This window comes from Xenia sp. Carnegie-2017, unplaced genomic scaffold (genome assembly GCF_021976095.1).
Source record: "Xenia sp. Carnegie-2017 unplaced genomic scaffold, XeniaSp_v1 HiC_scaffold_23, whole genome shotgun sequence".
Classification (NCBI taxonomy): domain Eukaryota; kingdom Metazoa; phylum Cnidaria; class Anthozoa; order Malacalcyonacea; family Xeniidae; genus Xenia; species Xenia sp. Carnegie-2017.
In genome coordinates, this window is record NW_025813486.1 from 10,491,319 (window position 1) to 10,507,976 (window position 16,658).

General features: G+C 34.1%; 2 protein-coding genes across 8 annotated transcripts; both read right to left on the minus strand.

Moving 5' to 3' along the window:
* Positions 1 to 2,977: 2,977 nt before the first annotated feature.
* LOC124449091 (verrucotoxin subunit beta-like) lies at positions 2,978 to 16,658 on the minus strand. Its single transcript, XM_047000036.1, has 4 exons — positions 16,450 to 16,658; positions 5,067 to 7,248; positions 4,658 to 4,956; positions 2,978 to 3,200 (listed from the first exon to the last, which is right to left on the minus strand). Exons 2-4 carry the CDS (start codon positions 7,242 to 7,244, stop codon positions 2,978 to 2,980), a joined length of 2,700 nt encoding a protein of 899 aa, XP_046855992.1. The 5' UTR covers positions 7,245 to 7,248; positions 16,450 to 16,658.
* Positions 10,447 to 13,800, minus strand: LOC124447641 (zinc finger MYM-type protein 1-like). Of its 7 annotated transcripts, XM_046998609.1 has the most exons (4): positions 12,557 to 13,800; positions 11,887 to 11,988; positions 11,327 to 11,441; positions 10,447 to 10,950 (listed from the first exon to the last, which is right to left on the minus strand). In XM_046998609.1, exons 1-2 carry the CDS (start codon positions 13,452 to 13,454, stop codon positions 11,954 to 11,956), a joined length of 933 nt encoding a protein of 310 aa, XP_046854565.1. In that variant the 5' UTR covers positions 13,455 to 13,800; the 3' UTR covers positions 10,447 to 10,950; positions 11,327 to 11,441; positions 11,887 to 11,953. The 7 variants fall into 7 exon arrangements, with proteins under 7 accessions (XP_046854565.1, XP_046854563.1, XP_046854567.1 ...); XM_046998607.1 differs by lacking the exon at positions 10,447 to 10,950 and having other exon boundaries at positions 11,075 to 11,441; XM_046998611.1 differs by lacking the exon at positions 10,447 to 10,950 and having other exon boundaries at positions 11,075 to 11,441; positions 11,887 to 12,065.

The following is a 16,658-nucleotide window of genomic DNA, read 5'->3' on the forward strand; positions in this document are numbered from 1 at the left end:
TCCCGCCAACCTCCTAATAATATACTCAAAGACAATAGTCTTCACTTTGTAGCACAAAAAAAAAGCAATTAAATGTAATATCTACAAGCTTTTGTTTGGGGTTGCCCCCCACCCCCAAAAAAATAACCTTAATGGCGCCACTGCTACCTTTACATATGATAACACTGCACATATCTAAAAACACAAATTGATGATGAATATACTCGATTTTAATTTTGTTCGTGATAATCTTGTGAGCCTGCAATGTATTTGAGAGCAATAGTAGATACTTTCTACGTAACGGTAAATTAGATCCAAACTATAAACATGTGTTTGAACGGAAACCTTTGTACTTGGTAATTGATACTAAGGCCATGTCCACACGTATACGGATTTATAAAAATACAGAGATTTTTCCTCCGTTTCTGAAAAGATTTGCGTCCACACGTATAGCGTATTTGAATCGTTTTCGCCTGTCACAAGTATATTCAAAAACGGAGGAAATTCAATACTTGTAAGCACTGAGCATGCGTATTTACTTGTAATAAGAGATTCTTCAAGCTTTTGCAGCATCAAATTGCAATATGTATTACTTGGATTTATTAACGTCTCTTTTGTATCGTGGGGCGCTCTGCTGATTTTGGGAGTTTATAGAAAAATTAGAAAGGTATAAAGTCAAATGAAGGCTCCACCAATGGAAAAGGCAAAATCGAATGTTATATTTTGTGGCATTTTGTGATAGGGAAAGCATCTTCATAATATTCACCCGCTTTCTTTAATATTTATCACTGCAACATGCAAGTGATATCAAATTTGAAATTATTCCAATAAAATAGCAATGCACTTGTGACCCGCCATTTTAAAAAGTACTCGGACGACTCAATCATGAGACTGGACTCAATTATTGACGTTATCGTTGTCAAAAACCTATGTTTTCGTCCGTCCACACGTAAACACAAAACCGGCGTTTTCAGAGCTTTTTTCACCAATACTGTAAATATTCGCCAATAACCGCCTTGTATAAGCCCCAAAACGATCGTGACATTCGACTCACACCACAATAAAACGCACTCGATGTAAGCCGATATTTCTCCCCGTATATGAACTTTTCAATGTATAAAGGGTCTACACACTTATACAAGCCCAAAGGTTATAGCCGGACTATAGAAATATGTTTATGTTCTCGACATTGTGGCAAAAATAACATGTCAGTAAAAAGTGGCTAATGATCTCAAATGACGCACAAACTTCATGAAGAATACTTTATTGATTTTTTGTTCAAACTAATACATACAAAAACTAGTTCTTCAACTCTTTGACATCCAATCCTACAAAAATGAACGAGATATGACTTAGATCAGTGAATTAACCCGCAGGTCATATTTGTTTAGGAAACCTTTTGCAACTTCCTGAGAAAGATAACAATCCCTAAGAGGGGAAAGATTTCAAAGATGCATCATGCGTTAATCACATCGAAACGGCCATTTTCTGGATCGATAAAATGGCAAACTTCGTAATTGTAGTCAATGAAACTTAATGTAAAATTATAGATGATAATTAATGTAAAAGTCTTTAAAATCTTTATAGTCTTTATAATCAATGGTTTTTGCCAACTTTTCACATAAACTAGACGACGTAGTGACGGTATTGAATTCGGTTTGCTGCAGGCTCAAAAAGCAACGATGTAAACATAAACAAAAGCGTGCAATGCATCTTGGTTCATACACATTCTTTTAAGTATAACGAAAAACTTGCTATTAAAATTACAGTTTAACTGAAAACGTATGATGAAACCAAAATTTTTTGGTTTAGTACGATGTTTTCTTGAGTGTCAACATGTTGTTTATTTTCACTAACATTGTGAAAATTACAAGAAGTCAGAAATGTGAGTTTCTAACCATATTATTACACAGAAGTTTCGCAAAGACTGGAAACATTACGTTGCTTTTTGTTGTCGTGATGTTTAGGCACCCAAACACTTGAGGTGCGACTTCTAAAAACCGGGAAGAGGCTACGATTTGGGCAAGCTAATGAGTCATTAGTAACGACAGAGATTTGCAAGCCTGTTTACGTACACGACAGTTTCAAACTTTGTACAAAGTACAAACTTCTATATTTTTTTCAAACTTTATTCAAAATTCTATTTAAAGTTTATTGACAGCTAATGATATTTATTTTGATTAAAAGGCGTCAATGATATCTATTTGTTGATAAAAACGGAGAGCTTGTGTTTCTAGCAGAAAATTTGCAAATAAAGAGTGTTCTTTCATGAATTTTGTTTAAAAAATACGATTACAAACTTTGTGAAACAAGTCTTTACCATATTGCAGCTGTTTACTGTAATTTTTAAAAGCAAATTTAGCTTTAACTTATGCAACACGCAATCGCAGAAAATTATCGATACATCGGTAACTTTTTTTCGATAAATCGACATCAATTTTTTAAACACCGCAACACCCAAAGTTCAGGAAACCAAAAATTTCTCGGGTGCAAATGCCCCAGGACCCCAAGAATAATATGCCTTCTTTGTTTACGGCTAGCAACTATACCACTTAATTGATGGCTATGAGCCTTTGAGGATGTTAATTTACTCAACTAATTGATTTAAAACACAAAACCTGCACCTGATAATAAATTACAACAATGGCTTTGAAACATGTTACAAATTCAGGCAAGTTAACGACTGTCCCACAGTACTGGCCCACCCTCTCAAAAATATCGAAGCTCCAGTTTGCACATGATAGATTAAATAGACAAATTGTTAATGTTGAACAAGTCGACATGAATATTATAACGAAGCAATTGACATAATAATTTTAGAAATAATAAAAACTTGAAATTGGAGTTCATAAAATAGGACTTTGTCGTGGTGACAAATCTAAAAATCGTTTTAAAGATCGCAAATACCATGGTGAATGGTAAAAGTAATAAGTTAATAGTTCTTAAAAGAACTGTTTTATCGATCCTCCTGTACTATCCTCCTTTCTTTCAAAACAAACTAGGATGGTTTACATGGATTCATTTTAAGTAAACGCCTTTTTTCGCTAATGCTAAGATTAAGACCAACAACTGTCCCAAGGTCAAACGTGTTTTCTTTCGTATCAATAGAAATATTTCGATTCAATTCATTTTCAGAAAATTCTGAGATGCCTTCGCCTTCGTTACGTTCATTTGAATTGACAAAGCTGTCAAATTCAGGGCATTCACCAACAGAATCATTGCTTTTGTTTTATTTGAAAGTATGTTCATCTTGATCGTTTACATCTATCGACTCAGATTTTTCTTGTGCATGCACTTGTTTAAGGCCTTCACTTATGCTCGGCGTTTCTCTGAGTTTTAATTATAACGCCTCTGTTGTTTTTGACAAAATGAATGGTGGGTAATTTTGTATAGGTTTAAAGTAATCAAGCAAAACTCCCTCAAGTTTTGAAAATTCTTCTTGTCTTGCTTTCTTTAATCTTCGATACTCAGCACCCGACTTTTTTCTCTTCGTGGTGTTGAAAGAATTAGACATTGCAGTTCGTCTTTAACATTGCACCATGATCCATGATGAACATTAAATAATATTAAAATAGATTTCCCTACACAAATGGAATTATCAAATGAAATGTTTGTTTTGTGAATTACATCTCTATTGCCAGCAATAGAAGCTCAAAATGAGAGTTTTGCATTTTGACATATTAATGTTATTGGTCTTCAAATGTTGTTGTTTAAAAAATATCTTAATTTCAATTAAATATATGCTGTTATGCACATTCGATAACTGCGGATAAATGAATCTTGAACATTTACAAGAAGCTTTAAGTGATATAAAAAAGTTTTACCGTATAATAACTTGCTATACTAATGAAAATGACAAATGTGTTGTCGTAACGATAAAAATGTAAATAACACAATACGAACAATGCAGTACATGCTGCGATATCATTAAGTGCTACTTCATGTTAGACTATGCATTATGATAGCAATTTACCGACGACTCCACTACTGTCATTTTCAAAAAAATATATTATTACGCTCGGATTAATAATAAGATACAATGCCAGTAACGATTAATGTCTGTGAAGGAAGCAAAAAACATTGATTAAGATAGGCAAAAAATTACACTGATATAAGAGTTTTTGCTACTTTCTTCTCAAAATTTCTGTTCTAGTATCGGTTATGCCATAATTACATCAATGCTGACGGAATGCATAACGATTAGGAAAAATGCTGCAACCTACGTTATATTTGTGATTATATACTTATGACAGGACACACTCAACACAAACTCATACAAATTATTAAACGCTACTGTACTGACAATGAGGTCAAATTTATATTTACCCCTTTCAAGGTAAAATCTTATTTCTTGTTTCCAAATCCACTTTCTGAATTTGTAAATCTTTGGTAGTTTATCCATTAAAAAAATTCTGAAAAAATTAGAAACGCATGCAAAGCTTGCCTTGTGATCGTAATTATTATCTATTTTTACACGGAATAAATTTCAAATGTAGAAAATACGATCATAAAAGATCACTCTGCATGTATTTTTCAATCCTCATTTTGACAACTTATTATAAACTCTTTGTAAAAACCTCTTGCATTCGCATCATTAATAGACTCAAAGATTATATCAAAACCATTCATTTCTATATTCCAAAACATAGCGCCGTAGTTGTCATCGTCGTTAACACACCTATCTAACATAAAAACACTTTTGTTAAATATGGAAAACATAGTCCCTTTTTGATAATCCTCTACTTCCGCATAAAAATCTGTAGGATGCGTGTCAATTTCTTCATAAAATTGTGATAAAATATCAATTTTGTGAATCATGTCAATGCTATCCCTCATCCGAATGACATCTCCAATAAAATGGAATCCCGCATAAAGATGCCCCATTGAACGTTGGAATTCTTCAATAACAGTTTTCACAGAAGTTGGGACGCAAACTTCCCTGATCACAAAGTCTATTATGGTGATGTTAAAAGGAACCTAAATTAAATAAGAAATTAAACAACGTCAGCAGAAAATGAGATAAAGAGAGAAATTTCATTAAAGAGGACGATAAATTTTATAAACAGAAAAATTCAAATTGGTTAAACCTTAAATCCTTCCATGTGATGCAAAGTATAAACGAAGACTTCGTCATCTTTCCTGTCTTGAGATTCGTTATAAATCAGTTGAAGACGGAAATTTTCCTCAAATTGTATACCAAATATGTAGTTAACCATGGCATTTGCAAAATCAACTCTTCTTCTAAGATTAGCCTCAAAGGAAACCATTAAAATAGCTTTATGTGGCTTGCTCGCATTGTTTGAAAGACTTTCTTCATTGTTGAGATTCACTTCGAACTTGCGAATCATTTGATCTTGATCTTGGGAAACAAGACTCAAAGGAAGACCATATACTGCAGGTGCTCTGTTTTCTGAAGGCTTTAGGAGTTTACAGAAGCGAAGTATTCTGTCGTATTCAAGTCGATGTAAGGAAGTTGTCACTGATAAAACTTCACTGCACTCACTGATCGGAATTTTATTAAGAGCACAAACTTTTATGTGATAGGTGGTTGCTGGTTCAAGATTTGAAAGAACAACTGTTGGTTTGTTCGTACCATTCCATTCTTGTTCGATGTGTGGCCACGTATCTAAGTTTTTGTCATCGGTATAGAAGATTTTGTAACTTTTTGCAAACTCTATGTTTGTTTTTTCCTCATCCCAAGTAATGTTTAAGGAGTTCTGGCTTGTTTCTAGGACTTCCAGGTTTTTCGGCTTTGAACCAGAGCTCAAATTATTGTTTACAAGCTCACCATTTACATACAGAGAAACAAAAGCACCACTTTTACCATGGCCACGCAAATGTAAAGATTCTTCTATAACAAGAAATTTGATATCATCATTTTTTTCATTAAACGACTTTAAATTTTTAAAGATTTGTATAGCATCACGGATTTTCTTTGGCACACAAATCTGGCCTATCTTAACATTGTCATTTTCCATTAAAGTATAGTTTTTACTTTGGTAAGCATCCATGCTACGTAGTTGGTGATCTTCTACCCAAGAAGTCTTGAGAGTAAAGGAAACGATGTATTTAACTGTGGGATCAATCAATAGATCGTTGATATTTTCCAGACTGCCATAAGAGGTTTCCTCAAACATATCTAATATATTTTGAAATCGTTTTACTTCATTCTTTCTATCTTCCAACCACGCTTTTAAGGATTGACAAGAGAAAGGAGATTCTTCTTTTTCTTTTATAAGCGAAGCAAGTTCTTGCATTTTTTTGCTGTCTCCTCTTACCTTGGGAAGAAGTGACAGCAATTCTTCTTCAAAAGTGGATCTGTAGTGCTCAACATTTCCAAGAAATTTATTAATCTGCTTCTTTAATTGTGGAAAGCTACAACAGATATTGTTATGAAGAAGATCATTACATTCTTCTTTTAGGAATATAAAATTTTTAAGTAATTCAGACGTTTGAGTTATCAAATTTGCGCTTATTCCACTTGCTATTTTCTTAAAACCTTTATCAATCTTACTCAGTGGGTATAAGTATACTTGAATCGGGACTGCATTCTCTCCTTTTTCGCCAATGAGCGACGGTAATTCTTTGTAGACTTTAATAGCTTCCTCGAAGTTAGTTGGACTCTTGTTCAGTCGAAAGTCTCCATACATCTTGCATCTCATACTCTCTTTGTATTTCTTTTCTTCTTTAGTGATATCAACCATGCCATGACCACCAATCCCTACTCCTGGTAGAGATTGTACTAAAACCTTCATTTTTCCACTCACTTCCTTTACGGATTCATCCTCTGACACTTCATTTTCAAACACAAAGAAAGCCTTCGCACCGTAGACTATACCAACCACAACATCAGTAGCATCAACTGTATTAAATACATTGTGATAGTCAGTTTGGTCTTTACCAAGATGCTCCATCGTCAGCTGTTTTACTTCTGTAGTTGTTTCATAGTGTAACACCACACGGGAATATCGCTTGGACGTCTTTGCATCGCTCAAATATTTAGCAGAACCTTCTACATTCACCAACCCTGTCAGAAAACTAAGCTTAAGACCTGCTTCTATGTTTAGGGCACTTGTTTTGTCATCGATCGAATTTTCTACAAAGACGTCATTATTTGTATATGGTTTAGGATGGATGCTAAGAGATTCGTTTAAATGTTTATGTGACCATAAAGTCCTTCCCATCACCAATTTCTCAGAACGGCGATCATAAAGCATTCCCAACTGGAATGGGCGGCCAAGGGCAGGTATTTCGTTTTTCGCCATCAGTCTGAAAGAGAAGATAGCACTATTTAAGTAATAAATTATGTTTACTGTGTTTGCACAGCGTATGCAACCTGAGGACACCTTTAGGAGAACTCGAGAGCTGATCAATGCAATCCCAAGACCGAAGGTCGAGGATGGTACGTTCAAGATTTTCACAAACGTTTCAGAGGATTGCCTAAGCCAGTGCAAACGTAAAAACATCTTATATTTCATTTATAAAATAACAATAATGCGAAACAAACAAAACGTTTTAATTTTCTTCTAACGTGTATTCATGATTGATTTAGAAATTCTCTTTGATAAGTTGATTAGGCTCACATTGTTTTGCACAGGCTACTGCAAACACATCTCTAGACCAATCAGCGCACGCGTTTCATTGTGTTTATGTCATTACAACTGTTGTTATTCACAATGTAAGCATTGTCAGCTCATGTTGGTCAACAACATGCTTGACCCACAGTTTCTACTTTACCACAGCTTCTAAAAACGATTTCAAAGTTTTAAACGAAAAGGTTGCGAAAAGCAATAAAGAGCGGCGAAGCAGGTTTCGAACACATTTGCAACATATTTAAGCGAGACGAGCCTGAATAAACCGTCTGGAAAAAACGAATTATCGAAGGTTTAAAAAATGTTTTATATTGATATTTTTTGTATAATACTTCAGTGAATATATAAAAAATTGTTGAATTTTTTTTTGCATAATGTCAAGAATTATTCAGACCTCGGTCAATGGTATCCGAATCAGATTCGCTTCAGCAGTTAACATTGATCTCAGTCTAAATAATTCTTCATATCATTCTCAACCTCGTCCAATAATTACTTAATATGGTCGTTTTAAATTTATAATAAATTATGCACTGTTGGCTTGTATTGCACTATGCATACATTTGTTAAAATAAAAAAATCAAAGAAAGCCGGAAATATTTGTAAAAGGGGAGGAGCAACATTTTTGGGAGTTATTTCGCGCTACTTGAGTCAGAAGTTTAAGTTGCATTTGCGTGCTATATTACTTAACATTTATCAGCCACAACTTCTTTTCAATCACATTTTATTTGGTTTATTCATTGTTGTAGATCTGCTGTAAAAATACCTGGTTATTGAAATTGTGGAGTGGTGTAATTTAAAGAAACAATTAAGTAATAGGAAATTGTGTTGGGTCGTAAATTTCATATTTCTACGACAAAATCAACGGCAACATAATCTTAAAGTGACTAAATGCTATTTAGTCACACTCAACAGTAAAACGATACAAGGAAGGTTTTGATCGGTTCAAGGCTTAAAGTCAGGCACGTGTAATTTGTATAATTTTGCGACTTGGCCTGAAAATTCAAACTTGCACCTAAATAAGCTTGAGTTTACCTTTAGTAGCCCAAGTACTATTTCTCTAATTTATACGCAACTATCAAATATACGCAACTAGCTATATTTCTTGTAAAAACACCTTGACAATATGCACAGTGAAAAAGAAAAAATACAACGAGAAAATTTTTGCAATGGATTGCCCTCGTGGTATAACCACAAATGATCAAATAGAAAATTGTCTATTACTCATTGGATTGGTGTTGTAAATTGTCATGTTATGTTATGTAGTGTGTGACTGTGTCATATTTTTGATACTAAGATATAACGGATATTAAACTGATGTAAAATAGTATAGTCATGGTGAGCGAACACTTCCTCACCGCAATGCGTCATTGCGGTAGGATGTAGGTATAAACGGAATGGCGTAATTGCAAATCATGCAAACGCCTAAAAACCACTTCCGAATAATTATACATAAATATAGCTTGCAAGCGTTGGTTCGGGAGTTCGGAAAAGTTGTAGTTATTGGTGTATGAACTGGTCATACAAATTTGATGAATTAGAGTTGTATTGCAGAAGGCAGTAAATTTCGAAAACGCAGTTGTAGGATTGACGGTCGTCCGTAATCTTAACGAGGTCAAATTTAATCATTCCGTATCGCGAAGAACCAACGCTTGGAACGTAAAATCGTGCACAACACTGTAAATATCTTATTGAAGTGTTAAAATTATGTATTCAAAATACAGTCCCATTGTTTGTGTGAAGTTTTAGAACAGTGAACCAGCACTTCGCGCACATTGTGCGAAAATTGGATCTCATAACTACATTCAGTGAAGGCCCTCGAAAAGAGTTTTTGGATACTAAATTTACAGGAAGTTATCTCTATTTTTTTGTAAATTGATCATGACGAACAAAATGGCATACGTGCGAACTCATCAATCTGAGAAGAAAGTCAATCGAGACCACCGCGAAAGAGAAGTGCCGACATAGTTCAACTTTAAAAAACAAAAAGAGCTTTTGAAGTGCTAAGTGACGAATGGGTATTCAACTAATCAAACAAAGGAATGGGAAATCTTAAGTGATAAAAGCCTGAATCAGTAAGGAATATGCTTGTATTTAGCCTTTTATGAATATTGTTTTATGGCAAGACAAATGGTGGCATGTCAAAATCATAATATGCTTGTTAACTAAGATTTCTACTTTTTATTCGAGAGCAAAACTGAGTCGCATCATTCCTTTATACCCATTTATAGATTTATGTTTAAAAACTATTATTTCTTAACAAGAAAAGACGATCATCAATACAGCATTTGTTTATCAATAGCTTTATTTTTCAACAAAAAAAAACAACATTGCAATATGCAAAGGAACATATGTTTTAGTAGGTAACATTTATAGATAATTTTTCCTATTACTTAAACGTAGAAAAGGGAATTTGTAACATTTTTTGGTCGTTTTGCATGGTTGGTTTGTATGATGAGTTGGCAAAATTGAACGTTTTGTCAGTGTTTTCACAAATTACATTTAAAGAATTAAAATGCAGGCCTGTATTTTACACTTCATGAAAGATTTCTTGTCAAATAGATATTTCGCAGCTGAAAAAATGTAATAAGACTTTTCGCTCAATCGCTATGACGATAATTTACTCAACTATTCTTTCGACGCTATCAACTTAGTTTGCATACAGTCTTTTTGTCAAAGATTTTTGTCGGCATACAAAAACATTGTTAAAGTGTTCTTTAAACATACCTTGCTATGATTTCAGTCAACAGTTCAACAATACAATCTGAATTTTGTTTTTAGATTTTCCAAACTGCTGTAATATTTAGAAACCAAAATATGTTATATTTTCCAAGTTAGGAGCAACGTCATAGATATAATAATTACGTGTATACAAAATATTTGCTTATTATTGGTTTTTAAAGAACAAAATTAACATCACAATTGTGACGTTTGAACACGTGATGGCAGACGTTATCTGTAAAACAACAAATGGGTAATCGGGGAATGGAAAACCTTGAGTGATAAAATCCTAAATCTGTACGGAATATGTTTGTATTTAGCCTTTTATTAGTATTGTCTTATCGCATTACAAATGGTGGCATGTCAAAGTCATAATATGCATGTTAACTAAGATTTTCGATTTTCATACGAGAGCAAAACTGTGTCCATTCATTCTTTTATAGCTATCTATACATTAATGTTTAAAGAACTGTTAATTGTCAACAAGGAACGAGGAGTATCAATACAGCATTTGTTTACCAATAGCTTTAATTATCAACAAAGAACAATATTTCAAGGGCAAAGGAATGCAGTGGCGTAGCTAGCGAAAAACATTTGGTCGGGCTCACGAGGCGCCACCATGGTTGGCGCCGAGCGAGAAAATTTTCCGAATTTAGACTCCCTAGAACGTCGGAAACGGCAATCTTAGAAAGCAAATGCGTGATATTTATGCAGGAAATAGAACCATTTTGGTTAATTTAAATTGCCGAAGGATCTTATAGTAAAGCAGAGAAACAGTTCAAAAATAGTTGCAGATATGTGATTTATTTTCTCAACACCACATACATAAATAGATACCTATGTACATCTTGTAAAGAAACTTTGACAAAAGAACCGAAAAAGGCTCAGATTTGTCATCAACAACTATCAAAAGTTGTGATGAAATTGTCGTGCTGAAATGACAATCATCATTGACTGCATTAAAAAGTTCCCGGAAAAATTCTCACATGCCATGGACGTAAGACATCATCAGCTTGTTATCAGCCATATATGAATACCTATTTGTATAAGAAAGCAAGTCTTCGTGGTTTTTCAATGAACTTCTTTACTACCTCATCATGCAATGTGTTGGCGTCTTCTTTCTCTGACAGTATGTCTTTGTGAATGGAAATCCTGCAAAGAGAACTAAAACGTCCTTGGCTCAAAGTATTTCTAAGATAATTTTTACCCTCTTCAAACAAGAAAATGACCTCTCAACTGAAGCACTTGTAATTGACAAAACCCCATTTATCTTTAACTTCTGGAATACTAGATTGATAATGGAACTGAAAAATATATTTCAATAATTCATCGCATGAATCACAGTGAAAGTCTTTATCTCTGTAAATAAAACAAAGTTGGCTAACTAGCATTGGTATGTCAAACATATCACCATAAACCTCCTTTAGAAGATTTATCTTTTCTGAGGGCACTTCACCTTTCCACATCTTAAACACCCTAGGGTTAACAAGGTCAAAATCTAAAACGCTCCATATCCTGAAATCGCTCAGTCAGCATAGTCACAATTGTGTCAAGAATTTCAAAATACATTTGTTTGTAATTATGCCGTTGGTCATACCTGGTTACTGGTGGTCCCACTTTCTCAACAGCCAGGTCGTACACCTGACAATATTCTGTATCATTTCTCAGAGAAGCAACAAAGGCCTTGAATCTCTCAAACCTACTCATTCCATAATGAAAGTCAGTGTCCTTGTCTTGCAAGATAGAATAAAGTATGGATGACTGCTCAAGAATTCTCTGGAAACATGTACCAAGAAACAAAACAAGAAGCCATTAAGGTAGCCAAGTAAACCAGTAACCTTACTTAACGTTTCATCATCCCAACCTATTGGATTATCAGTAAGATTTTCAAATATGTCTATCAGTTTCTCATAGTTAGAATGCAAGACATTGATGACATGAGCCCTATAATACCATCTTGTGTCACCAGGACTAGGAAACTCAAGCCTATGGGATGATAGTAAAGCTTTTCTTTTGGGGGGAATTGCTAGTAAAGGTGCAGAAAGCACTAATATTAACAAAGAAAATCTTAACAGGTGAGATGGAGGATGCAGCTTGACATAATACTAGATTTAGTCTATGGGCAGCACAGTGAACAAATTGAGCATAAGGATAATCCTGCTGAACTTGAGCTTGAACACCATTGAGATGACCAGACATAACAGATGCACCATCATAAGTCTGTCCAATAAATTTCTCTTTCACATTATTATATTGACTTAACTTACCCTTAACCACTGATGATATAGCAGTTGCAGTCCTATCACAACTAACATCAACAAACCCAAGCTGTCTTTCAATGACACTTTCCCCTTTGTCCATTCGAACAATTACACTCAATTGTTCTTTGGTAGAAACATCAGTTGCCTCATCAACCTGTATACTTAAGAAAGTGCAGCAATATATTTCCTTTAAAATCTCATCCTCTATTATCTTATCAAGACAATCAATCAAATCATTCTGAATATCAGGAGAGACTCCAGTAAACCGCCCTCCCCCAGCAAGGTGGGTTTCAGCAAGCCTTCCATGTAATCGCCTTTCAAAAACAGAATCCATCTTGGCAAAACTTTCAAGTAGCTCTCTATAATTTCCTCTATTCATGCTGCTACTAGATTCATCATGCCCCCTAAATGCAAGCTCTTGCCTAGACAAGTATAAAACAGCTTCTGTTATGGTTTTCAACATTTCCCTGTTTTGCCTTACCTCCTCGTTATGACGCTGAATCTCTTCACGTCTAGTTTGTGACATGAGACAGTCGATACGAGGCTGAAAACCGTAGGTCTTCCAGGTCTTGTAGGCACCCATGTGCGATTTTGCCTTCTCATGCTTCTTACAATCGGATAGGAAATTCTTCATGTTTTTGAATCCCGTCTGCGTCCATGAAGATGACGATCCAGGGCAAAATAAAAGACAAGGCCAACAGAACAATGCATTCTTTTCTGAGCTACAACAAAGCCAATCTTTCTTCGAGTACCAACTTTCCTGAAAGCTTCTATTGCCTGTAGTCGCTTGTAAATTTGGAATTGGCCGCTGCTTTACGAGTATATTTTGCTCGCCTGATTGTCGAACAGAAAAGGGTTTCTTTTGTAGTTCACTTATTATATCGATTTCATTAGCCGAAGCCATTGTAATGTAAGTTATCACGATTTCCGAACGTATATTTCGAAAGCTCAAAATTCCAGTCACGCTTTTGAAAATGAACCCGACAAGATGTTGTTAAACGTTTGAGTGTGTTCACAGCTACCTCTCAACCAATCAGATTACAGATATTCCCACTATAGACTTTATCACTTGTATTGGTCGGGCTGAATTTTCAGAGCCCGACTAGATGTTGCGAAACAGCGCATTTGAGTTTGCTCAGTTGCTGTCAACCAATCAGATTGCAGATAATCCCACTATAGATTTTACTACTTGGTCGGGCTGAATTTTCAGAGCCCGACTAAACTGCGTAATGCCTGGCACCAGAAATGCACAAGTCATTGTTGCTAAGTAACGTTTAAAAATATGATAATTTTGCTAATAACGACGCAATTTGGCAAATATTACACTAAAAGACTGTGGATTATTCCAAAAAGAGTCGCAGAATTTAAAATTTTCGCAAATCCAATTTTAAAGAAAACAAATTTTTCATTTTTGGGAAAATATTTGGTCGGGCTGGGCCCGACCAGCCAGACCGCTAGCTACGCCACTGAACGAATGTAAGAAGCTTAGTATTGGGCAAATTTTGAGCGGCGCATTAAATTAATGAGAACTGATCTCAAGCCAATGTAAAATTTATAAATTATTCTTTTGATTTCTTGAACGTAGAAAATGAATTCGTAACAGGTTTAGGTCGTTTTGCATGGTTGGTTTGTATGATGAGTTGGCAAAAATTGAACGGTTTTGTCAGTGTTTAAATTACATTAAAAGAATTAAAATGCAGGCCTGTATTTTATACTTCATGAAAGATTTCTTGTCAAATAGATGTTTCGCGGCTGAAAAAATGTAATAAGATTTTTTGCTGAATCGCTATGACGATGATTTACTCAGGTATTCTTTCGACGCAAACAAGTAAGTTTACATACAGTCTTTATTGTCAAAGCTCTTTGTCGGCATACAAAAACATTGTTAAAGTGTTCTTCAAACATACCTTGCTATGATTATAGTCAACAGTTCAAGAATACAATCTAAATTTTGTTTTTAGGTTTTCCAAACTGCTGTAATATTTAGAAACCAAAATATGTTATCTTTTCCAAATTAGGAGCAACGCCTTAGATGTAATAATTGCGTGTAATCAAAATTATTGCTTATTATTGGTTTTTAAAGAACAAAATTAACATCACAATTGTGACGTTTGAACACGTGATGGTAGACGTTATCTGTAAAACAACAAATGGGTAATAGAGGAATGGAAAACCTTGAGTGATAAAAGCTTAAATCTGTAAGGAATATGTTTGTATTTAGCCTTTTATTAGTATTGTCTTTTGGCATTACAAATGGTGGCATGTCAAAGTCATAATATGCATATTAACTAAGATTTTCGATTTTCATACGAGAGCAAAACTGTGTCAATTCATTCTTTAATAGCTAGCTATACATTTATGTTTAAAGAACTGTTAATTGTCAACAAGGAACGACGATTATCAATACAGCATTTGTGTACTAATAGCTTTAATTATCAACAAAGAACAATATTGCAAGGGCAAACGAATTTAAGAAGCTTAGTATTGGGCAAATTTTGAGCGGCGCATTAAATTAATGAGAACTGATCTCAAGCCAATGTAAAATTTATGTATTATTCTTTTGATTTCTTGAACGTAGAAAATGAATTTGTAACGTTTTTAGGTCGTTTTGCATGGTTGGTTTGTATGATGAGTTGGCAAGATGAACGGTTTTGTCAGTTTTTTCAAAAATGACATTTAAAGAATTAAAATGCAGGCCTGTATTTTACACTTCATGACAGATTTCTTGTCAAATAGATATTTCGCTGGTGAAAAAAATAAAGTAAGACTTTTTGCTGAATCGCTATGACGATGATTTACTCAGGTATTCTTTCGACGCAAACAAGTAAGTTTACATACAGTCTTTATTGTCAAAGCTCTTTGTCGGCATACAAAAACATTGTTAAAGTGTTCTTCAAACATACCTTGCTATGATTATAGTCAACAGTTCAAGAATACAATCTAAATTTTGTTTTTAGGTTTTCCAAACTGCTGTAATATTTAGAAACCAAAATATGTTATCTTTTCCAAATTAGGAGCAACGCCTTAGATGTAATAATTGCGTGTAATCAAAATTATTGCTTATTATTGGTTTTTAAAGAACAAAATTAACATCACAATTGTGACGTTTGAACACGTGATGGTAGACGTTATCTGTAAAACAACAAATGGGTAATAGAGGAATGGAAAACCTTGAGTGATAAAAGCTTAAATCTGTAAGGAATATGTTTGTATTTAGCCTTTTATTAGTATTGTCTTTTGGCATTACAAATGGTGGCATGTCAAAGTCATAATATGCATATTAACTAAGATTTTCGATTTTCATACGAGAGCAAAACTGTGTCAATTCATTCTTTAATAGCTAGCTATACATTTATGTTTAAAGAACTGTTAATTGTCAACAAGGAACGACGATTATCAATACAGCATTTGTGTACTAATAGCTTTAATTATCAACAAAGAACAATATTGCAAGGGCAAACGAATTTAAGAAGCTTAGTATTGGGCAAATTTTGAGCGGCGCATTAAATTAATGAGAACTGATCTCAAGCCAATGTAAAATTTATGTATTATTCTTTTGATTTCTTGAACGTAGAAAATGAATTTGTAACGTTTTTAGGTCGTTTTGCATGGTTGGTTTGTATGATGAGTTGGCAAGATGAACGGTTTTGTCAGTTTTTTCAAAAATGACATTTAAAGAATTAAAATGCAGGCCTGTATTTTACACTTCATGACAGATTTCTTGTCAAATAGATATTTCGCTGGTGAAAAAAATAAAGTAAGACTTTTTGCTCAATCGCTATGACGATAATTTGCTCAAGTATTCTTTCGACGCAAACAAGTAAGTTTACATACAGTCTTTATTGTCAAAGCTCTTTGTCGGCATACAAAAACATTGTTAAAGTGTTCTTCAAACATACCTTGCTATGATTTCAGTCAACAGCTCAACAGTACAATCTGAATTTTGTTTTTAGGTTTTCTAAGCTTCTGTAATATTTAGAAACCAAAATATGTTATCTTTCCCAATTTAGGAGCAAAGCCTTAGATGTAATAATTGCGTGTAATCAAAATAATTGTATAGTATTGGTTTTTAAAGAACAAAATTAACATCACAATTGTGATGTTTGAA

What these genes read in the sequence shown, in the direction of transcription:
- LOC124449091 (XM_047000036.1), bottom strand. Translation starts at nt 7,244, where the DNA reads ATGGCGAAAAACGAAATACCTGCCCTTGGCCGCCCATTCCAGTTGGGA. An exon ending in ATCACATGGAAGGATTTAAG is followed by an intron (nt 4,957 to 5,066) that starts GTTTAACCAATT and finishes TATTTAATTTAG; the next exon opens with GTTCCTTTTAACATCACCAT. An exon ending in AGTGTTTTTATGTTAGATAG is followed by an intron (nt 3,201 to 4,657) that starts GTGTGTTAACGA and finishes ATAAAACAAAAG; the next exon opens with CAATGATTCTGTTGGTGAAT.
- LOC124447641 (XM_046998609.1), bottom strand. Translation starts at nt 13,454, where the DNA reads ATGGCTTCGGCTAATGAAATCGATATAATAAGTGAACTACAAAAGAAA. An exon ending in TATATCATCAGTGGTTAAGG is followed by an intron (nt 11,989 to 12,556) that starts GTAAGTTAAGTC and finishes TGGAATGAGTAG; the next exon opens with GTTTGAGAGATTCAAGGCCT.